This window comes from Dipodomys merriami, unplaced genomic scaffold (assembly GCF_024711535.1).
Source record: "Dipodomys merriami isolate MVZ:Mamm:240054 unplaced genomic scaffold, mDipMer1.0.p SCAF_128, whole genome shotgun sequence".
NCBI lineage: Eukaryota > Metazoa > Chordata > Mammalia > Rodentia > Heteromyidae > Dipodomys > Dipodomys merriami.
Genome location: NW_027202582.1, coordinates 1,133,803 through 1,157,327, shown reverse-complemented (window position 1 = coordinate 1,157,327; position 23,525 = coordinate 1,133,803). Strand labels below are relative to the sequence as shown.

The 23,525-nt window shown below is 56.9% G+C and overlaps 1 protein-coding gene across 5 annotated transcripts; it reads right to left on the bottom strand.

Moving 5' to 3' along the window:
• Positions 1-211: 211 nt before the first annotated feature.
• LOC138824267 (coiled-coil domain-containing protein 88B-like) lies at positions 212-18,441 on the bottom strand. 5 transcript variants are annotated; one of them, XM_070017997.1, is made up of 27 exons: positions 18,349-18,441; positions 17,983-18,131; positions 17,344-17,455; positions 17,192-17,261; positions 17,048-17,106; positions 16,872-16,955; positions 16,638-16,781; positions 16,292-16,440; positions 16,056-16,137; positions 15,806-15,964; positions 14,833-14,979; positions 14,572-14,680; positions 13,930-14,066; positions 12,706-13,854; positions 9,438-9,565; positions 9,253-9,370; positions 7,624-7,707; positions 7,403-7,543; positions 5,905-6,161; positions 5,459-5,602; positions 5,129-5,315; positions 4,810-4,955; positions 4,363-4,461; positions 4,128-4,152; positions 3,374-3,580; positions 3,174-3,242; positions 212-703 (listed from the first exon to the last, which is right to left on the bottom strand). In XM_070017997.1, exons 1-27 carry the CDS (start codon positions 18,406-18,408, stop codon positions 269-271), a joined length of 4,650 nt encoding a protein of 1,549 aa, XP_069874098.1. In that variant the 5' UTR covers positions 18,409-18,441; the 3' UTR covers positions 212-268. The 5 variants fall into 5 exon arrangements, with proteins under 5 accessions (XP_069874098.1, XP_069874099.1, XP_069874100.1 ...); XM_070017998.1 differs by having other exon boundaries at positions 12,706-13,833; XM_070017999.1 differs by having other exon boundaries at positions 563-703; positions 3,986-4,152.
• Between the last annotated feature and the right edge of the window lie 5,084 nt (positions 18,442-23,525).

Here is a 23,525-nt window from a genome sequence, read left to right as displayed (position 1 = left end):
GCTACCCAGTCAGCCACCCTCTTCCCCATCCCACTGGCACATCCAGGTTATGGCAAGGCCAACTGGCCACACCCCATCATCCTTTGCTGCCTAGCCTAGGCAGGGGACGGACTTTTGGCACAGACCCCTAACAAACAGGAAGTGTCCCTCTCTCCTCCTACTGCCAGGCCACCCTCCCCTTCCTCCAAGAAGCCAGCTGACACAAAGCGGATTCCAGGGGGGTTGCATCCCAGCTTTATTCTCCTGTCTCTCACATCCCAGCTAAGGCTCAGGCATCAGCCCAGGCCACAGTCCCCAGGGAGTGGGCCCTGGTGCGTCTGCACCGTGGAGGGGGCTCTCTTGCCCATTCTTGCCAGCCTCCTGAAACTGGGGTATCCCCCAGAGACCGTCGTCTCAGTGATGGCCGTATGGTAGGCCCTGAGGCCCGGCCAGGGGCCACACGTGGGGACCAGCCGTCCCCCCTGTCCACAGGCTTGTCCCAGCTCCATTCCAGAGCCCCCGTGTGGGTGGTGGAGGACCTGAAGGTCCAGTCCTCTTTGTCCAAGCTCTCCCTTTGGGCACCAGGGCTCCCCAAGCACTTGAGCTGCCTGCGGCTGTAATAGGTGCTCCGCTGGCAAGAGGGTTGTACGCCCAAGGGTCTTGTCCCCATAGTGTCACTGGCTGAGGGAAGGGGTGAGGGGACGTTTCTCCAGTTCTTCATGGCCTAGAGGGAAAAAGCTCAGCTCAGGCTCAGCTCCCCACGACTCCCAGCATTCAAGGCGGCTCCCAGGGCCGGGCACCACTACCCACCCTCTGCTCCTCAGGCCTACCTCTCACCAGCTGCATCTACCAGTCCTTGAACACACCAAGCTCTCCCCTAAACTCTCACTCCAAGTCTCTGTTCCAATTTGACCTCTTCTATGAGATCTACCTACCCCAGCACCCTCATGAAACTCCAACCTGCTACTGGGCTCTAAAGGCTCATCCTAGCTACTTGCGAGACGGAGACTAGAAGGATTGCGGTTCAAGGCCAGCCTGAGCAAACATGTTCATAGACATCCTTCTCAACTAATAGCTGGGTATGGTGCTGCATGCCTGTCATCCTAGCTTTATGGGAAATCAGGAGAAGAGAGGTTCCAGGCCCAGGCATTCAGGTCTGAAAGACTTATCTCCATGGAAGATGCTGGACATGGTAGTGCATGTCTGTCATGCCAGCCACAACAGAGAGCTTCGAAGGTGGATCAATCCAGGTGTGCATGTGGGCAGGAAGGAAGACCCTATCTCAAAAATAGCCAGTGCAAAGCCAGGCGCTGGTAGCTCACCCCTGTAATCCTAGCTAAGGAGGCTGAGATCTGAGGACGGTTCAAGTCAGCCTGGGCAGGAACACCTGTAAGACTTTTTTTTTTTTTTTTGGCGGTCATGGGGCCTGAACTTTGGACCTGAGTGCTGTCCCTCAGCTCTTCAGCTCAAGGCTCGTGCTCTACCACTTAGCCACAGTACCACTTCCCGTTTTTTCTGCTTATGTGGTGCTGAAGAATGGAACCCAGGGCCTCATGCATGCAAGGCAAGCACTCTACAACTGAGCCACTTTCCCAGCCCCTCTGTGAGACTCTTATCTCCAATTAACCACCAGAAAACCAGAAATGGTGCTGTGGCTCAAGGGTAGAGCACTTGCCTTGAGCTGACAAGCTCAGGGACAATGCCCATGCCCAGAGTTCAAGACCTACAACTGACAGCAAAAAAAAAAAAAAAAGCCAATGCAGCTGGCTCAGTGGTAGAGTGCTTGCCTAGAATGCATGAAGCCCTGGGTTCAATTCCCCAGTACCACATAAACAGAAAAAGCTGGAAGTGGTGCTGTGGTTCAAGTGGTAGAGCGTTAGCCTTGAGCAAAAGAAGCTCAGTGACAGTGTCCAAGCCCTGAGTTCAAGCCCCAGGACTGGCAAAAATAAATAAATATAGCCAGTGCAAAAAAAAGTCTAGAGGGACTCAAAGGTAGAATGCTTGCCTAGCAAGTGAGAAACCCTGAATTCAAACCCCAGCACCATCAAAATATGAAAGGGTCCAACTTGCTCAGCAGTACTCCTGACCCTCCCCCTGCTCTGCTTTCTTTCCTGGGCATCCACACCCCCAGCAGGAGTGGCTGAGCTGCAAAGACACCAGCAGCCGCTTCACACCTGACCCAAACTGTGTTTGCCTGGGAAATGCCAGAGGGACTTAAAAAGTCAAGCACTAGTACCCACTGATTATGTAAAATGGAACTTGTTTAGGCAAACTGAGTTAAATAAGATGTTATTCATTCATGTTATTCATATCTTTTTACCTTTTTTTTTTTTTTTTTTGGTTGTGGGGCTTGAACTCTGGGCCTGGGCATTGTCCCTGAACTCTTCAGCTCAAGGTGAACACTCTACCACTTGAGCCACAGTGCCACTTCTGGTTTTCTGGTGGTTTATTGAAGATAAAAGTCTCATGGTCGGGGGCTGGGAAGGTGGCTCAGTGGTAGAGTGTTTGCCTTGCATGCCTGAGGCCCTGGGTTCAATTCCTCAGCACCACATAAGAAAAAAAAAAGCCGGAAGTGGCACTGTGGCTCAAGTGGTAGAGCGCTAGCCTTGAGCTGAAGAGCTGAGGGACAGCGCCCAGGCCCAGAGTTCAGGCCCCATGACTGACTAAAAACAAAAAAACAAACAAAAAAAAGTCTCATGGCCTTTCCTGCCTGGGCTGACTTTGAACAGTGATCCTCAGATCTCAGCCTCCTGAGTAGCCAGGATTACAGATGTAAGCTACCAGCACCCGGCTAGACAATTATTTTTTTCTTTTTCTTTTATTTTTTTGGTTGGTTGTGGGACCTGAACTCTGTGCCTGGGCGCTGTCCCTCAGCTCTTCAGCTCAAAGCTAGCACTCTACTATTTGAGCCACAGTGCTACTTCCTGCTTTTTCTGTTTATGTGGTGCTGAGGAATCGAACCCAGGGCCTTATGCCTGAGAGGCATGCACTCTACCACTGAGCCACCTTCCCAGCCCTAGACAATTATTTTTATGCATAGTATTTTCTGTCTGCCCCTCCCACACTAGAATGCTCCCTGCTTGTTCCCCAATAGGGCATCCACTGGCATTTGGTTAAGAAAGTGGTCAGGTAAGAGGATGGAGCCCTGGGTAGGGTGGATGGCTCACTCCTTCCTTCCCCACACCTCTACTCACCTTCTCGGTTTCCATCTGCTTCTTGTTCCAGGAGGGTCTCAATGGAGCCGTCCCATTCCACACCAGAGCCTGGGGAGCACAAAGTGGCTGCTGGGCCGGGGACCAGAATAGGGGTGGATGGGGCTCGCAGGGCCATGAATCACAGGATGCCTCTCCCCCAAGGCTGGGGGACAGACAGGAGCAAGAGCCTTATCCCTCACCTTTGCCGTGGGCACTGGGCGCCCCCAGGGGGCCTGGCCTTCTCTGTCGGAACCGCTGGCGCGGGGTGTCCCCTGGGCTGAATGACTCTGAGTTTCTCCCCACGGGGAAGCGGGAGCTGAGCTTCCTCCGCTGCCTGCCTGCCAGCGTCTCCTCTCGCAGGCAAAGGGAGCTCTGGGCCCGGCGCATGGGGGCTGGGGACGGGGACCCTAAGGGAGGCAACGCAGGGAGGGGTGGGCTGAGCAGAGAGGCCTGTGGGTGAAGCTGCCTAGAGCAGGAAGAGAGGCACAGAGCGGAGCAGGGGAAGAGCCAGGGCGCTCTCGGGAAGCTGGACCTGGGCTGGTTCACTGTGGGATCTTGAGCCTTCCCACCCCTCCCTGGGCCTCAGTTTCCTCCTCTGCCATCTAGGAGCCATGTAGGATAAATGGCTTCTCCCTAAAGTACTCTGTCCCTGGGAGGTGGACTATGGGACCCTGCAGGGCAAAGAGCCACAGAAGTGGGGACACAGGGAGAAGGGACGGACAGGCCAAGCAGAGCAGTAGGCATGGGGGAAGGGGAGGAGGGCTGAACACACTGGGTGGGGACCTCCTGAATACCTGAACCCCCAGACCCACCTGTCCCATCTGCCTCCCTGCCCAGGGGGAGCTCCGTCTCCAGGGGTCCCCCCAGGCTCTCAGTGCTGCCAGCCCCATCAGCCCCCAGGCGTGGCCCCCCGGGGAGGACTCCCTCCCTCCGGGCCCGCATCAGCCTCTTCACCTTGTCTGCCAGCCAGCTGCCCTTCCTGGGAGCAAGAGGGCACAAGAAGGGTAAGGTGGGAGGAAGGAGGGGGAGGGGGAGGAGGGTAATGTTAGGGACAGCAAGGACCAGGCCATCCCTCACTGGGGCCTGCACCTAATCTGGGCCAGGGGTTGGAGGACTGGGCAGGGCAGGGCTGGGCAGGGCAGGGCGGGTATTAGCAGGATCCTGGCTGGGGGAGGGAGGGAGTCCTCACTTGGTGCGGGGCAGAGGCCCAGGCTCCAGTACACGATATTGGTCCATGATCTTTTCTACCAACTTCTGTTTCTCCCGGCGAAGGGCATTAAGCTGATCCCTGCGGGGAAGGGGGTAGGCAGGCATGAGGCCTTGGGGAGATACAAGTGGAAAGAGATTCACCCCAATGCCACCTGAAGCTTTGTCCATTTGGGGGAGAGGGGTTGTTTTTTTAGCCAGTCCTAGGGCTTGAACTCAGGGCCTGAGCTTCTTTTGCTCAAGGCTTGCGCTCTGCCACTTGAGCCACAGCGCCACTTCTAGCCTTTTCTGTGTATGTGGTCCTGAGGACTCGAGCCCAGGGCTTCATGCACGTGAGGCAAGCACTCTACCACTAAGCCACATCCCCAGCCCTCCACTGCTGTTTCTGGCACCTCCCAGAGGCTCTCCAGGGCCCTGGCCAGCGGCTCACAGGTACTGGCGCTGCTCACGGTGGAGGTTGTCCCTGCTCTCCAGGCTGCGCTCCAACAGCTCCCTGTTCTCCCGGCTCAGGGCCTGCACCTCAGCCAGCAGCTGCCGATTCTCCTCCTCCTGGGCGCTCCGCAGCTGGGTCAGCAGCTGGGGATGTTCGTCAGGACAGGGTGAGCCTAGCTTGGGGGCATCCTGGCCTGCTTCAGTTGTCACACACACACACACACACACACACACACACACACACACACACACACACACACACACACACACACACACACACACACACACACACACACACACACACACACACTCCATACCTCGCACTGTGTGGTCAGGCGGCAGGCGCTCAGGTCCAGCTGCTGGTTGGAATCACGCAGCTTCTGGCTCTGCATCTCCAGCTGTGACCGCTCCAGCTCCAGCCGGGCCAGGCGGCCCCGCAGCTCCCCACGTTCTCCCTGCAGCTCCCCTCGCTCTCGAGACAACTCTGCCAGCAGCATCTGAGCTCTTTGGAAGCAAGGCGGGCTGCTTGGGAGGCCCAGAAGCAAAGCAGGACCCACAGGGACGAACCACCCACTTCCCGGAATGATGGGTGGGATCAGCGCGAAGGCCCGGGCGAGACAGCGCGTGCGCACACACCGGCTGCTCACCTGTCATGTTCGCTCTGCAGCCTCCGCAGCTCCTCCTCCAGGCCCCGCTGCCGATGCCCATCCTGCATCAGCCGTTCCCGCTCTGCCAGTAGAGCCATCTCCTGTGCCTCCACGTTGGCCCGCTGGGCTTGCAGCTGCTCATGTCTAAGTGGACAAGATCCTGAGACCCTGCTGGAGCCTGGGGCCAAGGCGATTAGGCGCAGGACTGTGGGGACCCAAGTATAAGCCCCACCTCCCTTCTTGGGCAAAACCACTGGGCACAATGGCATGTCAGATGCCACCACTCCCAACAGGTGAACCTAACCTAGAAGCTGGGGAGCCTAGATCTCCCCCCCCCGCCCCCACACACACCAGGGCACAGCAGCAGCAGGGTGACATGGAGCGGAGTTGGAGATCCCAAGGGTCCCAGCAGGCTTCCAGGAGAGGAGCCCGCTGAGGAAACTCACCGGCCCTGCAGCTCCCGGTGAGCCAGCTCCAGAGCTCGCATATTGGCCTTGAGGTCTCGGTGCCGCACCAGCAACCCCTCCAGCTCGGTCTCTTGCCGCCGCTGCAGCTGGACCAGGGCCTCGTGGTCCCGCAGCAGAGACTGCTGCTGCCCTCGGGTCTCCTCCTGGGCTTGCCGCGCAGCCTGCACCTCCTCCTCCAGCACCCCCAGCTTCCGGTGCAGCTCCTGGCCCTGTATCTCCATCATCGACTTCTCAGCCTAGGGCAAAGGAGGGAGCATGAATGCAGAGAGAGAGGACTAACACGGGACTACTGCAGTGAGACTCCAGACGGAGTCTCGGATCCAGGGAAATAAGGGACCTGGGTTGAAGGCTGAGGTCAAAAAGATAGCTGGGGTTGGGAAGGTGGCTCAGTGGTAGAGCGCTTGCCTTGCATGCTCGAGGCCCTGGGTTCGATTCCTCAGCACCACATAAGCAGAAAAAAAAAAGCCAGAAGTGGTGCTATGGCTCAAGTGGTAGAGTGCTAGCCTTGAGCTGAGGGACAGCACCTAGGCCCAGAAAGCTGCAGCCAGGTGTCAGTGGTTCACGCTTGTAATCCTAGCTACTCAGGAGGCGAGATCTGAGGATCGTGATTCAAAGCCAGGCTGAGCAGGAAAGTCCGTGAGACTCTTTTTTTAAATAAGTTTTTATTGTGAGAATACTGTTACATGAGCAAGGTAATGAGTACTATGAGACTCTGATCTCCAATAAGCCACCAGAAAACTGTAAGTGGCACTGTGGCTCAAGTGGTAGAGCACTAGCCTTGAGCTGAAGAGCTCAGGGACAGTGCCCAGGTCCAGAGTTCAAGCCCCATGACTGAAAAAAAAAAAAAAATAAGCTGCAGGTAGGTGTGAGTGGCTCATGCCAGTAATCCTAGATACTCTAGAGGTTGAAATCTGAGGATCTCAGTTTAAAGACAGCCCAGGCAGGAAAGTCCATGAGACTCTTATACCCAATTAACCAACAAAAAGATGAATGTGGAGGTATGGCTCAAGTGGTAAAGTGACAGCCTTGAACAAAATAGCTTAGGAACAGCGTGCAGATCCTGAGTCCCTGTCCCAGTACTGCCACAGAAAGAGACAAACAGACAGACAGACAGAGAGTACAGCATGGAGGCAGAGGGGCTAGCACAGGGCAGGTAAAGGGCAGGCTGAGGAAGAGGTTAAGGACAAGCAGACAAAGGCAAGAGAGAGGCCTTATGGGAGCTCTGTGGCACCAGACCATGCAGGGGCCCAGGACAGGGATGGACTAAAGGAGGCTGGAGTAGAGAGCACAGGAGAGGTGAAGACTACAGGAGGCTGAGATGGCCAGGCCGGGGAGGCGCAGATGCGGCAGCTGGAGCAGGGCGGGATGGCGGGCTTCGAGGGCAAGGACAACGGAACTGGGGACGAGAGAGGGGCAGCTGGCTGTGGCAGGGAGAGGCAGGGGAGAGGGAGGAAGGCAGAGGGAGGACAGCACCTACCTGCAGGCGGCTGCTGAACTCCTGGGCCCGCTGACTCTGGAGCAGCAGCTCCTGCGCCCGGCCCTGAAGGCTCCCCAGCTGCCCCTCCAGGAGCTGCAGCTGCCCCTGCAGAGCCGCCTTCTCGGCCACCAGGGTCGCGTTCTGCCGGAAAGCAGGGTTAGCAGTGGCCATGTGGCTGCCACCCCCGCCCCGCCCCCCGTGTGCCCCACAGTGTCACTCACACTGCGCTCCACCTCCACCAGCCGCACAGAAGTCTTCTTCTCGAAGTGCTCCTCAGGCCCCCGTCCTGCAGGGCCCTGACGAAGCTGCAAAAACAGGTGCAGAGGGTCATGCAGGGCGGCGGCAGCGCTTGAGGAGGATACAGGAGCCCCCCCCCCCCCCGCCTTCAGCAGGGCATCTGAAACAGTGAGTGACAATGGCGCTGCTGGCTGTGTTGCTGGAAGTTGGGGAGCACCAGCCACAGAGGCAGAGCAATCACCCCAAAAACAAGGTTTCCTTTCTTTCTTTTTTTTGTGCCAGTCCTGGGGCTTGAACCCAGGGCCTAGGCACTGTCATTGAGTTTCTTTTGAGCAAGGCCAGCTCTTCACCACTTGAGTCACAGCACGACTTCCAGCTTTTTCTGAATAGTTTATTGTAGGTAAGAGTTTCACAGCCTTTCCTCCCTAGGCTGGTTCAAATTGTGATCCTCAAATCTCAGCCACCTGAGTAGCTAGCATTACAGGCATGAGCCACCTAAGCTACAGAACCAGCATCAAAAAAGAAAGAAAGGCCGAGCACCGGTGGCTCATGCCTGCAATCCTAGATACTCAGGAAGCTGAGATCTGAGGTCACAGTTCAAAGCCAGCCTGGGCAGGAAAGTCTGTGAGGCTCTTATCTCCAATAAACCACCAGAAAACCAGAAGTGATGCTGTGGCTTGAGCCTCGAGCTGAAGAGCTGAGGGACAGTGTTCAGATCCAGAGTTCAAGCCCAACCATCAACCAACAAAAAAAAAAAAAGGGAAGGAAAAAAGGAAGGAAAGGAAGGAAGGGAGGAAGGGAAGAAGGGAGGAAGGAAAGAAAAAGAAGAAAGAAAGAAAGGAAGAAAGAAAGAAAGAAAGAAAGAAAGAAAGAAAGAAAGAAAGAAAGAAAGGAAGAAAGAAAGAAAGGAAGGAAGGAAGGAAGGAAAAGAAGGAAGGAAGGAAGGAAAAGAAGGAAGGAAGGAAGGAAAAGAAGGAAGGAAGGAAGGAAAAGAAGGAAGGAAGAAAGGAAGAAAGAAAGAAAGAAAGCTGGGCATTGGTGGCTCACGCCTATAATCCTAGCTACTCAGGTGGCTGAAATCTAAGCATTGTGGTTCAAAGCCAGCCTGGGCAAGAAAACCATGAGACTCATATCTCCGGTTAACCACCAAAAAACCAAAAGTGGCGCCGTGGCTGAAGTGGTAGAGCACTAGCCTTGAATAAAACAAACAAAAAAACTCAAAGACAGCATCCAGACCCTGAGGTCAATCCTCAGGATTGGCACAAAAAGAAAGAGAGAAAAAGCCAGGCGCCAGTAGCTCACACCTGTACAATCCTATCTACTCAGGAGGCTGAGATTTGAGGATTGCTGTTCAAAGCCAGCCCAGGCAAGAAAGTCCATGAAACTCTTATCTCCAATTAACCACCAGAAAACCAGAAGTGGTGCTGTGGCTCAAGTAATAGAGCACTCACCTTGAGCTGAAGAGCTGAGGGGACAGCACCCAGGCCCAGAGTTCAAGCCCCATGACCAACAAATAAATAAATACGACAGAGACAGAGCACAGGCAGTACTGGAGGCCCACTCGGGAGGCTAGTAAGAGGTAGGTTCCACATCAGACTCAGGAGCAGCCTTACCTGGTGCAGCTCTTCTTCCAGCTGCAGGGCCCGGGCCTTCAGTTCCATCAGTGCTTCCTCCTTGCTGGTTGCTGCGGCGTGCAGCTCAGCTTCCAGCTGCCGCTCCAGGCCTCGGTATCTGTCAGGAAAAGCCTTGGTACCCAGCCCACCTCCCGGCCCCGGTCTGTCCCTGGGCGTCCCCTCACCTCTGGTTCTGGCACTCCTGTTCTCGAAGAAACTCCTGGCGCTCCACGGCTGCCTGTTCCAGCTCCCGCTGCAGATGCTCCAGCCGGGCCCCCAGCTCCTGGCCCCGCACCACGGCCTTCTCCAGTTCCTGAGGACAAGCAGGGCAGGCTCAGGCCACGGATGACCCATCACCCTCCTTTAGACTGAGGCCGGCGTGGACCCTCTGGCTTCCTGTCCTGGAGCCACCATCCTTGACAAATACATCTAACCCTTTGAGTCTCCACTCCATCTACACCATGACAGCAAAGCCTGGCTGTCTTGCAGGGTCCGTGCGGGGTTGTTTGGCAGGAGACCCGCTCTGGGCACGTGGCATTACCTCTTTGAGCCCATAGTTCCGCAGGTGCTCCGAGGAGACGGGGAGCCGAATCCTTCGGGGTGCCACTCTGGCCATGTAGGGATAGTGGAGGCACTGGGCCCAGAGAGCACCCCTCCCACAGGGGCAAGTAGAACAGGAACTTGGGGGTCACATCACAGGGCTAACCACAGGGAGTTCAGGCAAGGACTTTTGGCTTTTGGCGGTTGGGCCACACCATTTCAGGAGAGAAGCAGGAGGCCCATTCTGGCCTATAGGCCCCAGAAGCAGCCAGACTAAACCATTTTGATACACCATGGGGGGAGGGGGGGCGGGGGGAATGGGATGAAGCCACAGGAAGGATGACCCTGACCAGCCAACTGCCGCCACATCCTGCCGCTGAAAATGAAGCCCCAAGCTGCTGTGGCTGCTGAGCAATCCTCCTTCAGCCCAACAACCCACCTGGCCTTGCCCTGGGCCCTGTACTTCCCAACACCTGTGGTCATGGTCTCTGGTTGGAAAAACTACAAGTCCCACAAGGCATTGCAATTGGACTGGCCACTAGGGCCTTGGCTCTGCTGTGGGTAGAAAAAGGGGTAGCACACAGGAAGGTGGGTGCTGGGACCCCGCTCGGACCCCGCTCTGCCCTCCGCGGTCCCTGGTTATGCATGCCTTGTCAGGGCCGCTCCACCCAGTCAGGAAAGCCTCTGTACCCACATGGATGACCCTAGAGTCCCTGGTTTTCTGCCCTGCCTGGCCAACCTGCTCCTCCTGAGCCATACCCAGCAAGTACCAAGATCTCCTCCAGCCAGGAAATCTCACAAAATTCCCTTTGTCCTCATCTTCTCCAGCCTCTTCCGGCAGCCAGCCCCACCCTCACCCTCACCTCCCACCTACGGGCTTTCCCTGTCCCACTAAGTGCATACCAAGGCCAGGTGCTGCCCCAATCCCTGACTGATCCAATAAGGTCTGGCACCCATGGCTCATGCCTGTAATTCCAGCTACTCAGGAAGCTGAGATCTGAGGATCATTGTTAGAAGCCAGCCCAGGCAAGAAAGTCCCTGAGACTTTTATCTCCAACAAACTACTCAGCAAAAGCCTGAAGTGGCACTGTGGCTCAAGTGGTAAAGTACTAGCCTTGAGCAAAAAGCAGCTCTGGGATCAGCAACCAGGCCCAGTGTTCAAGCCTCAGAACCCGCAAAGTGCGAAGTAAATAAATAAATAAATCTGTGAGACTCATCACTAATTAACCACCAAAAGCCAGAAGTAGAGGCCTGGCTCAAGTGGTAGAGCCATAGCCTTGAGCAAACAAGCAAAGGGAAAACACCCAGGTCCTGAGTTTCAAATCCCCACACAAAACCAACAAACAAAATAAATCAATGTCGGGGCTGGGAAGGTGGCTCAGTGGTAGAGCACTTGCCTTGCATGCATGAGGCCCTGAGTTCGATTCCTCAGCACCACATAAGCAGGGGAAAAAAAAGCCAGAAGTGGCAATGTGGCTCACAAGTGGTAGAGAGCTAGTCTTGAGCTGAAGAGCTGAGGGACAGCGTGCAGGCCAGAGTTCAGGCCCCACAACCGGACCCCCCAAAATAAATCAATCTCTGTGTGCTATCTGAAAACTGACACACAACTGGACACTACCCAGGCTTGAATATCCAACACCCTCATGTGCAGAACACGCACAGGGCACTGGCCCCACTCCCTTCCATTACCCCTGCCATCCGCCTCTTCCCGCCTCAGTGGGGACTGATTACTGGGGAACCACATGAATAAAGCTCTTTCTCTCCTCTTAGCTTGGAAGGGTTTAGCCCTGACCAGCAGGAACCTTGTTTCATTCATTCTCATACACCTTTAACTCCTGTCTGGGCCGAACCTTCTCCTGCTTCCTCTAGGAAGCCTTCCCTGGTGTGTCCCACTGGAATTGTGAATGCTGTGTGTACTCCTTGGCTCCCTACACCACCCTGTCTCTACCTGGCCCAGGAGAACAATGGGCTGTCTGCCTAGTCACAGGTGTGTCCACAGGACCTGGCACCATAGACATGCCCATAAACCCATAAAATGTGGAATGAATGAATACAAGTGTTGCCAGGTATTCTGTTCATCCCTGACCTCATCCCAGCAGCCCCAGCACAGCCACTGTCCCCGGACAGCCCACCTGGAGTGGCTTTCTCTGCCTGGGGATGGAGTACCAGCCTCCTACAAGCTGGCCCCTCCTCTACCCGTCCTGGGCCCTGGATATCTCTAATGCCTTAAAGTGTTTGTCATTCATCCCCTAGCAAAAAACTTGTTCATTTCTTCTTTTCCTTCTCCTCTTCCTCCTCCTCCTCCTCTTCTTCCTCTCCTCCTCTTCTTCCTTATCCTCCTTCTTTGCCTGTCCTAGGGCTTGAACTTAGGGCCTGGGCACTGTCCCTGAGCCTCTCTGTGCTCAGGGCTAGCACTCTACCACTTGAGCTACACAAGCCAACTTCTGGCTTTTTCTGTCTAGGTGGTACTGAGGAATTGAACCCAGGGTTTCATGCGTGCTAGGCAAGCGCTCTACCACTGAGCCACATATGGCCAGGCCCCATAACCAATTTTTTTTAATCACTAACATGCCTTTGAAGCTCTTTCAGCCCCATCCTCCCCTCCCCCCCCCCCCCCCCCCCCCCGTCTCCTGAAAGGCCATGAAAGCCTAGAGGAAAAGCATCTCTACTTCCTCAGAGGAGGGACTGGAGGGGGATAGACCACCACAGCCAGAGAGTCATGATTACATTGGACAGTCCAAGCCCCTCCTAGAGCCAACCCCAGCCAGCAGCATGGGCTATGTCCAAGAAAGGCAGGGAAAGACTTGCCTTTCTATCATCTGGACCAGCTCAGGCTAGGTACTCCGTAGATAGTGATAAAATGCACAACCCCATACCCCAGTTTCCCAGCCCTGGATGTGAGCCCCAACATACCTCTTTAAGGGCCTGCTTCTCCTGACGCTCCCTTTCAGCCTCCTCCAGGTGGCCTTGGCGCTCCATCTCCAACACCTGCATCCTCTGCTCCGAGGCCTCTACTTGGGCCCGCAGCCTGGACCCCTCCCGCTCCCACTGCCTCCGCTCTCGGCCTGCTGCTGCCAGGGCCTCTGCCAGGGCCTCACGCTCACGAGACACAGCCTCCAGCTCCCGGCCAGCTGCCTCCACTGCCTCCCGAAGCCGGGCCTGCTCCTGGGCCTGGGCCTCTGCCTCCTGGTGGGCCTCGGCTTCCGCCCTCTGTGCTTGAGCCAGCTCCTCAGAGAGACGCTCAGCCTCCATGCCTCGGGCCTCCAGCCTTCGGGCTTGGGCTTCCAATTCAGCTCCAAGGACTGAAACTTGTCTCCTCAGCTCTATCACCTCCTCCCTGAGGGCCTCCAGCTCGGGGACACCATCAGCCAGGGTCTCCCCCAGGGGTGGCCCCTCCCAGGCCTGGGCATCCAGGGCCCCTTCCAACTTCAGCTGTGGCTTTGGAGGTGCTGTTTCCCCAGCCATCCCCTCCAACCTCTGTTCGAGGCCTCTGGCCGCTGTCTGGCACTTGGATGGGTCCAGTGTCTGCTCCTCCAGCAATACCTGAAGGCTGAGCTCTGAGGATCCAGGCTTGTGTTCAGGGCCCTCTTGTCTCAGGACCTGGGTATTGGGCACCGATTCCCCCTGGGGGGCCTTTCTGTCCCCAGTCTCTCCTCCTAGCACCTGCTGCACCTCAATTATGATCGCTGTACCTCGAGGTGAGGCCACAGAAGTGGGGCTCTGGGGTGAGGCTCTGACACCCGCCTTCTCCAAGGACTCCTGTGTCTCCCCAGTAGATTCTGACTTTTGGGGGGTGACATCTGAAGTCTGGACAGCCAGGGGGACCTCTTGGAGGGGCCTCTCTGTCACCTCCTGGTCTGCATCAAATGCCTGGGGACACTCAGATGACCCCTTAAGGGCCGAATCTGATGTGGAGTGAGCCATGTCCAGGACCTGGGTGCCTTCACTGCCAGCCTGGCAAACCAAGCCCTGTGGGCCAGGGCCCAAGGCTTGGGGAAGCCTGGGAGCCATTTGGAGCACAGGAAGCACCGAGTCCTCACTCTGCTCCTCCAGCAGGGGGCACTGCAGACATATGAAAGGAATAGTCAGGCCCAGGGAGTGCATCTAGAGTCAGGGCAGGTGGGGAGGATGACTCACCTGGCTCTGGGGCTGCCTCTTCAGCACCTGCAGCAGGCTTCGGAGCTCCTGGTTCTCCCTTTCCACCATCCGCAGCCGCCCAGCCTCTGCTTCCCTCACCTCATCCTGCAGGGAGGGTCCAACTCCAGGCAGGGGTGCTGGTGGCAGGGTGAGCCTAGGTTAGAATGCTATCCACATAACCTGGCTCTTCTTTGTGCGTGTATAAGCCAGTACTGGGACTTGAACTTAGGGCCTGAATGTTATCCCTGAGCTTTGTGCTCAAGGCTAGTGCTCTAGCACTTGAGCCACAGCTCTACTTCTTCTGGCTTCTTGGTTGTTTATTAGAGCTAAATCTCATGGACTTTCCTGCCCAGGCTGGCTTTGAATCATGATCCTCAGATCTCAGCCTTCTGAGTAGCTAGGATTACAGGCGTGAGCCACCAGTGCCCAGCAACTCTTGGCTTTTTGGTGGTTAACTGAAGTCTTACCCAGGCTGTCTTTGAACTGTGATCCTCAGATCTCAGCTAGAGTTACAGGGGTTGAGACACCAGCACTCTCCTCTAGATCATGCTGGAGAGATTGGGAAAGGGGTGAAGACTAAAGCCCTCTTCCAGTCTGGGTCTGTTCCCATCTGGGACACTCCCATCCCAGGGTCCCATTTACCCTCCACAGGGGAGCCAGGAGGTGGCTCCAGGCTCCTCCGAAGCTCCAGCTCCAGTTCCACGTTCTCCTCCACCAGCTGGTCCACCTGATGCCTGAGAGAGCCCAGCTCCTGGGGGGGGGGGGGGAGCGGCAGGGTCAGCCCTCCCCACCATTGTAGGGCCAAGTCAGAGTGCAGGCCCAGCATCTCTGGAGGGCACCAATAGGAGAGGTCACTTGAGATTTGGGGGTGAGGGAAGGACAGGATCTTTCAGGCGGCCTCACCGCGTGGGCCTCGCCCAGCCGGGTGCGCAGCAGCAGGTTCTCGCGCTGGGTCTCGTGGAGCCGCGCGGAGCGCTCCCGGGCGGCCTCCAGCTGCTCCTCCAGAAGCGCTTTGGAGGCCTCCAAGGCCCCTGAGAGCGCCCGCTCCTCCTGGCGGGACAGCAGGGGGAATGGGTGGCGTGATGCGACCTTCAGGGCCTTGGGGGATCCCAAACCTTTGCTCCAGACCCGACCACTGCCTTCCCTCCATCTCTCCCCTCCACCGGCCCAACTTCCTAAAGCGGGGTGCCTCCAAGCACCCGGCCCGATAACCTGCCTCCGCCCTCCGGCACAGGCCCCTCCCCTTCCCTCGGGACCGCCTTTCTAGGCTCCCGGGGTCTGGTCCGCCCCACCTCCTTCACACTTGGCCCCGCCCTTCTCTCGAGACCTCCTTCACTTCGCCCCCATCTGTCACTTCCATCGGTCCATCCTTCAAAGCGCCTGCCCCACCACCACCTCCCTACGTGGATTCCCATATATTTCTCCTTCGGTGATTGCTCCCGTTACAAAGCCTGATCCTTGACCCTTTCTAGGCCGAGAACGCTCTCCCGCACGGCTCGCCCCAGACCATACCCACTGCGTGACCCGCCCCTGCGTGGCCTGCCCCCAGACCGCGCCCATAGTGCCCCGCCCCCGAGAGCCCGCCCAGACCACGCCCCCACAGAGAGCACCGCCCAGACCACGCCCATATTGCGGCTCGCCCAGACCACGCCCACCGAGAGTCCCGCTCCGGAATACCTCACCCTCCTACAGACCCTCAGAGACCACGCCCACATAGAGGCCCGCCCCCAGAATGCCCCTCCCGACCACGCCCACAGAGAGAGGCTCGCCCCAGGACACGCCCCCATGTTCCCCCCACCTGGTCACCCCAGAGCACCCTGCCCCTCCCCACGCTCCTGCCACGCCCCCCGATCGCCCCGCCCCGCCTCGTGCCCACCTCCAGCCGGCCCCGGCAGGCCTCGGCCTCCTGCAGCCGCTCGCGACAGCGCCGCAGCTCCTCCTGCAGGCGGGGCAGGCGTCCCGCCCGCTCCCGCAGCGCCTCTGCCTCCTCGCGGTACAGCTCGGCACGCTTGGCCGGTCCCGACAGCGCCTGGGCCTGGGCCAGACGCGGACCCAAGAGATTAGAGACTGGAAGGAGCACCGGGCCTGGGGCGAGGGGAGGCCGCGGCGGGAGCCCCTGAGCGCACCTCCTGGCGGAGCTTCCGAATTTCCGCCTCCAAGCCCTGCACCTCCGCCTGCGAGTCCAGCAGCAGCTCCGCCTTCTCTTCCCTGGACCGACAGAGCGAAGGAGGCTTCGGCGAGCTGCAACCCCCAGGCTTGTAGGGCCTGACCTCTCTTACCCCCAACCAGGGCTGGGGTCCACATCCTGCCCTCATCTTCCCCTTTCCCACCCCTGTTTCCTTCCCATCTCACGAGCACTCACAGCTCCTGCCGCAGGCGCCGCACCTGGGCCTTGGCATTGGCCAGCTGCAGCTCCAGGTGGTGCGAGGCACCGTCCCCCCCGGGAGCCCTCACGGGGGCCTCGGGCGCCAAGGGGGGCTGCTCCTGCTCCAGCAGCAGTTCCGCCAGCCGCTGTGGGACACAAAGGGTCAAGGGTCGGCGGTCACCATCCCATGCCTCTCTGCATAGCCCCCCTACCACCCCCACAAGAGGAATTTGGATTGTGATAGCATGACAGGGAAGGCTCCAGACCCCAGCCACACCTTCATCCCTTCCTCTCCCCCACACATCCGTGATGTGTGGTCCGTGATGTCTCCACTGTCCCCTACCTGGGCCCCCAGGTCACGCTCCCGGACCAGCCTGGACAGTGTCCCCGTGAGGCTCCGGAACATCGTCTCCAGATCTGAGGCCTCCAGCTCCCCAGGGTCGGGTCCAGCCAGTGACAGAACCACACCTGCCCCGGGCTGGGTCACCTGAGGCCAAGGGGAACAGTTCAGCTGAAGGGTGGCCAGGATGTCCCCTGTGGCAGTGCCAGTCCCCGAGATGTTCACATGCCCCGGTACCTCCTGGATGGTGGAGGCCAGCTCGCTCTGCACCTCGAGGCTGAGACCCTGGATGTGACGGATGAAGAGTTCCCGGTGCTCACACTGTGGGGGACAGGAGTTGGGAGGTCGGCCAGGGACCCTCCTGCTCACCAAAGCCCCGCCCTCCCTTGCCCTCCCCTCCCCTCCCTCCTCACCTGCACCGATGCCCCCAACAGCAGCCGAAGAATGCCTTCCAGCTCTTCCATGGCCTCCTCTGCAGAACACAAGGCACAGAAGGGTCAAGGGGCGACCGGAGGGGGTGCAGGCGTAGAAGCCAGAGAGCTGCTGGGGGACAGCACCTGAGAGGGGATCAAACCCCAACGTCTGGAAATCGGGGGGTGACGACAGGATCAACAGCTGCAGCTCCTCCTGGAGTAGGGGACAGGGAGGTGGAAGCCGACGTCCCACAGGGGGTCCCCTCTCCGCCCCACATACCCTCCGAGCTTCTTACCTGGTAAAAGTCTCTCAGCCGGCCCCACAGGTGCTTCAGGTTACACACCCGCCAGGCTACTGGGCCATCATGGCCCCTGACTATCCGAGGTCCCCCTCGGGAACCGGGGGCACTGCAGGCACAGGCGGCCATGGGTGAGAGGTGGGCTTGAGGAACCATTTTCTCCCACCACTCCCAGGCTCCACCCATCACTCCCAGGCTCCGCCCATCACTCCCAGATCCTCCCATCACTCCCAGGCTCCGCCCATCACCCCAGGCTCTGCCTATTACCCACAGGCTCCTCCCATCATTCCCAGGCTCCGCCCATCACTCCCAGACTGCACATCACTCCCAGGTCCCGCCCATCACTCCCAGGCTCCGCCCATCACCCCAGGCTCTGCCTATTACCCACAGGCTCCTCCCATCATTTCCAGGCTCCGCCCACCACTCCCAGATCCTCCCATCATTCCCAGGCTCCGCCCACCACTCCCAGATCCTCCCATCACTCCCAGACTGCACATCACTCCCAGGTCCCGCCCATCACTCACAGGCTCCTCCCATCACCCACAGGCTCCTCCCACACCCCAGGCTCCTCCCATCACCATCGGGCCTCTCCCTTCCCATCCTAGGGCGGCAGCCATGGCCGGGGATATCTCTTACACGAGGTCCAGCACCCGAAGGAGCAGGGCCCCATCGCTGAGCCGCAGGAACCTCTTCTCCTCCGACAGGGGTCTCTCTTCTTCCTCCTCCTCTTCCCTGCTCCCTGTTGGCTCCTCCACCTCCCCCACCAACCCAGCCAGTCCCAGCGCCTGCGGGGGACAGACAGGAGTCTGCTAGACCCGCTGAGTGCGCGCCCTGCATCCTCCTCATCTGGGGGTGAGGCAGATCCACAGCTGCAGCTCCTCCTCACAGGCCCCCTCCCACAAAGTCCTGGGCCGCCTTCCACTCCGCCGGCCCGCCGGACTCCTCCACCCACAGATCACCCACCCAGTCCTGCCCCTCCCTGCCCCCCACCCCGCCCCTCACCCAGGTGGCCAGGCTCCGGCTCAGGAAGTCTCTGAGTCTGGGCCCCTGGCCCCCCTCCATGGCAGGGGCCGGGTGTAGTCTCGCTGTGGCAGCTACACCTGCCCGGAGAGGAAGAGGAAGTCCCCAGCGGGGGCATCCCGGCCCAGCCACAGACACCCTATGTAGCTTCCGCCTTCCGGGTTCCTCAGGGCCAGGCGCCCCCAGAGTCCTGCCTTGGCCCCTCCAGCACCCACATCTTCCCAGGGGCTCAGGCAGGGCTGTCCTGGAGGCAGGGGCCCAGCTCACCCTGCTCCTAGCTCGGTGGACAATGATGGGGGGGGGGGTTCTCTGGGCCTACTTTCCCCAGTGTAAAACCAGAGAGGGTAACTTCAGCCTGGCACGTCCAGCTGGAAAGGGGCTCTGGTAGCTGTGCAGTGTAGATGCCCACAGGTGCATCTTCTGATTTGGGAAGTTTCTTTCACTAGCTCCTCCCCCTCCCCCCCTTTCTTTAGTGGTAGTACTGGGATTTGAACTCAGGTTCTTGTGTTTGCTAGACAGGGAAATCTACCACTAGAGCCATAACCCTCACCCCCTGGTAGTTCCTGGTTTTATCTAAACACCCCCATGTTCAGCCTGATGCAGACTCTGCCTCCCTAGCTCCACACCAGAACCTCAGCATGCATGGCTCCTCATTGAGGGCTTACCTAGCAAGCTCAAGGCCCTGAGTTCAAATCTGAGTACCACTATACTAGGTGCTTTGAAGGGGAGTGGATGTAACCTTGGCAGGATGGCCAGGATTAGGCATCCCAGAGGATGGCAAGAGATCCGGGGTGACTCAGTTCAGTACCCTATGGAGGAAGGGCGATAGGGAAGGCTTTTCCAGGCAGGGAAATGGCTCTGAGTGTCCAATGGCTCTGAGACAACCAGGACCATTTTATTCTAGGCCGCCTTGTTTACTGTAATGACCATCTCTAAAGTCAGGGTACCAGGTACAGTGTCCACTGGGTCAGCACATGGCCGCACCTCTCAAGTCCCTGCATCAGATCCTGAAGAGAGTTTTCCCACTGCTTGGAACATTTTTTTGGGGGGGAGAGAAGGTCGGTTGTGGGGCCTGAATGCTGTCCCTAAGCTCTTCAGCTCAAGGCTAGTGTTCTACCACTTGAGCCACAGTGCCACTTCCAGCCTTTTCTGCTTACGTGATGCTAAGGAATCGAACCCAGAGCCTCATGCATGCAAGGGAAGCACTCTACCACTGAGCCACCTTCCCAGCCTGGAACATTCTAAATCAAGACTCAAATGATGGCAGCTGCTAGGGAGGCGGGCCAGGCTTGTCAGTCACGCTTGCCGCAGCTCTACACACATACCAGGCTGGCTGAGAGGCTGTTTCATGGAACAGCTGAAGGATGCTGCACTTTCAGACATTCTCCTTGTCAGACACCATGACTCTCAGACCCAGACTCAACGGCAGAAGCTGGCCTCTCAAAGGGAGATTTTGTGAACAGGGTAACCAATTTATGTTGCTTCTCTTCCCCTTTTTTACGTGGGAATCGCAATTATATATGATGGGAAACTACATCTAAATCAAACAGAGCTCTTCTGGGAAATCAAAAAGCAAAACTGTGGCATGGGAAGAGCCTTGGGGGCGCAGTTAACTGGAGGAAATGGTGGTTGTTGTTGTTTCCTTAGTGGCATCTTTTACGATTGATGATATCTTACGAGTTGATGAAATATGGGGTGATAATAGCTTCCCAGGAGCCAGACGCAGTTCTAAAGACTTTATACTTATTAACTTATTTGTTTGGTAAGATTAAAAATGATGGATTACTCTTCAAGTTACAGAGGAAGAAACTGGAGCACAGAGAGGTTAAGAACTTGCCGAGAGCCACATAGCTAAGAAGTGGTAGAAAGAAGGCAGCCGGGAAATGGGTGAAAAGAGCAAGGTTAGTCCAGAAGCATATCCAGGTGTTGACTCCCAGAAGACACCTGGAAATGGAATGCGGTCTCATGAGAGATCAGCCAGGTGTGACCCACCGCGAAGCCCTGTCTGCCTCACATCCTCTGGAGGCTGAGGCCTGGGAATTTCTCTTGCCCCCCCTCCTTCCCTCTTGCTGGCCCTGCAGCCAGGCGTGATGACTGCGGTTCACCTCTCTCAGGGCCCAGGGAGGCCCCGGCCTTGCTCAATATCTCTGAGTCACACCCTTCCTAAGGCCTCAAGGCAGGGGCCCGTGTCCGGATTGCTCTCACATCCGTCAGTTGGACAAGCCTGGCTGCACCTCCATCTGTCCTCAGCTGGCCAGGGGGGCGGGGCTGCTCAGCTGACTCTGTGAATTGGACTTTAAATGTTTGCTTTAATACTGGCACCAGAGGGCTGGGAAGGTGGCTCAGTGGTAGAGTGCTTGCCTTGCATGCATGAGGCCCTGGGTTCGATTCCTCAGCACCACATAAGCAAAAAGAAAAAAAAAAGCCGGAAGTGGCGCTGTGGCTCAAGTGGTAGAGCGCTAGCCTTGAGCTGAAGAGCTGAGGGACAGCGCTCAGGCCCAGAGTTCAGGCCTCACGACCGGACCCAAAAAAAAAAAAAAATACTGGCACCAGAGCTTGAACTCAGAGCCACTCACTCTCACTTGACTTTCGTGCTCCACTTGAGTCACACAGACCTCCAGTCTGGTATTTTTGCTGGTTCCTTGTAGATAAGTGCCCTAAGGGCTTTTACCCCACAGGCCAGCCTTGAACCTGGGTCTTCTGAGCCACTAAAATAATAGCTGTGAAACACCAGCACCCAGCTTTAAACGCTCTGTGTGTGTGTGTGTGTGTGTGTGTGTGAGAGAGAGAGAGAGAGAGAGAGAGAGAGAGAGAGAGAGAGAGAGAGGGAGGGAGAGAGAGAGAGAGAGAGAGAGAGAGAGAGAGAGAGAGAGAGTATACTGGGACTTAAACTCAGGGCAAAGCCTGGACACCTCCTTTAGCTTTTCTTTTTTTTTTTTTTTTTTTTTTTTTTTTTTTTTTTTTTTTTTTTTGTCGGTCGTGGGGCTTGAACTCTGGGCCTGGGCGCTGTCCCTCAGCTCTTCAGCTCAAGGCAAGCGCTCTACCACTTGAGCTACAGCGCCACTTCCGGTTTTCTGGTGGTTTATTGGAGATAGGAGTCTCACGGTCTCTCCTGCCCGGGCTGGCTTTGAACCGCGATCCTCAGATCTCAGCCTCCTGAGTAGCTAGGATTACAGGCGTGAGCCACCAGCGCCCGGCTCCTTTAGCTTTTCTGCTCAAGACTGGTACTCTACTACTTGAGCCATAGCTCCACTTCCAAGTTTTGCTGGTTAATTGAAGGTAAGAAGCTCTTTCCTGCCTGGGCTAACTTTGAATGAAGATTCTCAGATCTCAGCCACCCGAGTGGCTAGGATTACAGATGTGAGCCAACAGCGCCTGGCTTTCAACATTTTCTGAGCACTGGTGGTTCATACCTATTATCATAGCTGCTTTGGAAGCTGAGATCTGAGGATCACAGTTCGAAGCCAGTCTGAGCAGGAAAGTCCATGAGACCTTTATCTTCAATTAATTAACAAAAAGCTAGAAGTAGAGCTGTGTTTCAAGTAGTAGAGTGCCAGCCTTGAGCAAAAAAGCTCAGGGACAATGCCTAGGCCCTGAGTTCAAGCTCCAGGACCCGAGTTAAAAGAAGGAGGGAAAGAAAGGATAGGCTAGGAAAAGAAAGGGTCCATAAGCTTACAGAGAGTAACTGCTATGTCCCACCCTCTCTCTTGGCCTCTGAGGCCACCACTGGACCATTTCTCGTGTCCTTTCCTGAGGTCCTGATGAGCCTGTAGCAAGCCAGCACAGCCGCGCGTGGCTCTGCGCCTTCCTTGTCTCACTGGGTATTTTGCAATCTCTCTTTTTTTTTTTTCAGTACTGGAGCTAGAAACCAAGTCCTTCCTCATGCTCAGCACACACCTCAATCCTCAGACCTTAGCCTCCTCGGTCACAAGGATTACAGAGATTACAGACGTGAGCAACTGGTGCCTGGCCATCTCTGGCACTTTTAAGAGGGCTTAGTGACCTCTGCCGTCCAGCAGGGGGACCCAGGAGATGGCTGGAAAGCAGGGATGACACACAAATGGGCAGCATGGTCAGTGAGCGGCCTCCTCCCTCAGCCCCGCTTCATCTGTCTAGGAGAGGGGGGGTGGGACCCCATCTCCCAGTTCTCTTTGAGTTTTAAGTTTCTAGATAGCTCAAGTCCCACCCCCCAAGACCAGAAGCAGGGAGGCCTAGGCGCTGAAGGCAGGTGGGGTCCAGTGACGATTCTGAGCGAACCACAGCTGAGTCACGAGATGCCCAGCACAGCTCCAGAGCCCACCCAGCATCCCAGCAGCCTGGCCGGGACCCAGTTCTTGTGTCACCATCACCCTGGATCTCATCTTCCCTCCCTCCACCTTCGCTACCCACTCCAGCTTGGCCCGCTGCCCTGGACCTTCGCGTATGCTGCTCCCCATCCTGAGATACCTCCGGCCCCTCCACATTCTGTTTCTTGGTTTCTGTGTGTGTGTGTGTGTCTGTCTGTCTGTCTGTGTGTCTGTGTGTGTGTGCATCTCTCTCCCTTTCCTTTCTGTCTCCCTCTCCTTCTCCTTCTCCCTCTCTCTCCATGCCTGGCTAACACCATGAGCCTTAATCTCAAATTTCCTACACAAGGAGCAGGAAATTTTCCTCCCTTGTTCTATTTTTCCCATTTTAATACTATTATACCAAAAAAAGTTTCTTGCTAAAATATTACACTCACATACACATACAGGCCCAGGTAAACTCACACCTGTAATCCTAGCTCCTTGGGAGGCTGAGATCTGAGGATCATAGTTCAAAGCCAGCCTGAATAGAAAAGTCCCTGAGACTTTCCTTTCCATTGTGGAGCCTGACCTCTGGGCGCTGTCCCTCAGCTCTTCAGCTCAAGGCTAGCACTCTACCACTTGAGTCACAGCGCCACTTCTGGCTTTTTCTGCTTATATGTGTTGAGGAATTGATCCCAGAGCTTCATGCGTGGAAGGCAAGCATCTACCACTGCGCCACCTTCCCAGTCCCGTACCTGAGACTTTTTTTTGGGGGGGGGGGTTGTCATGGGGCTTGAACTCTGGGCTTGGGCACTGTCCCTCAGCTCTTCAGCTCAAGGCGAGCGCTCTACTGCTTGAGCCATAGCGCCACTTCCAGTTTTCTAGTGATTTATT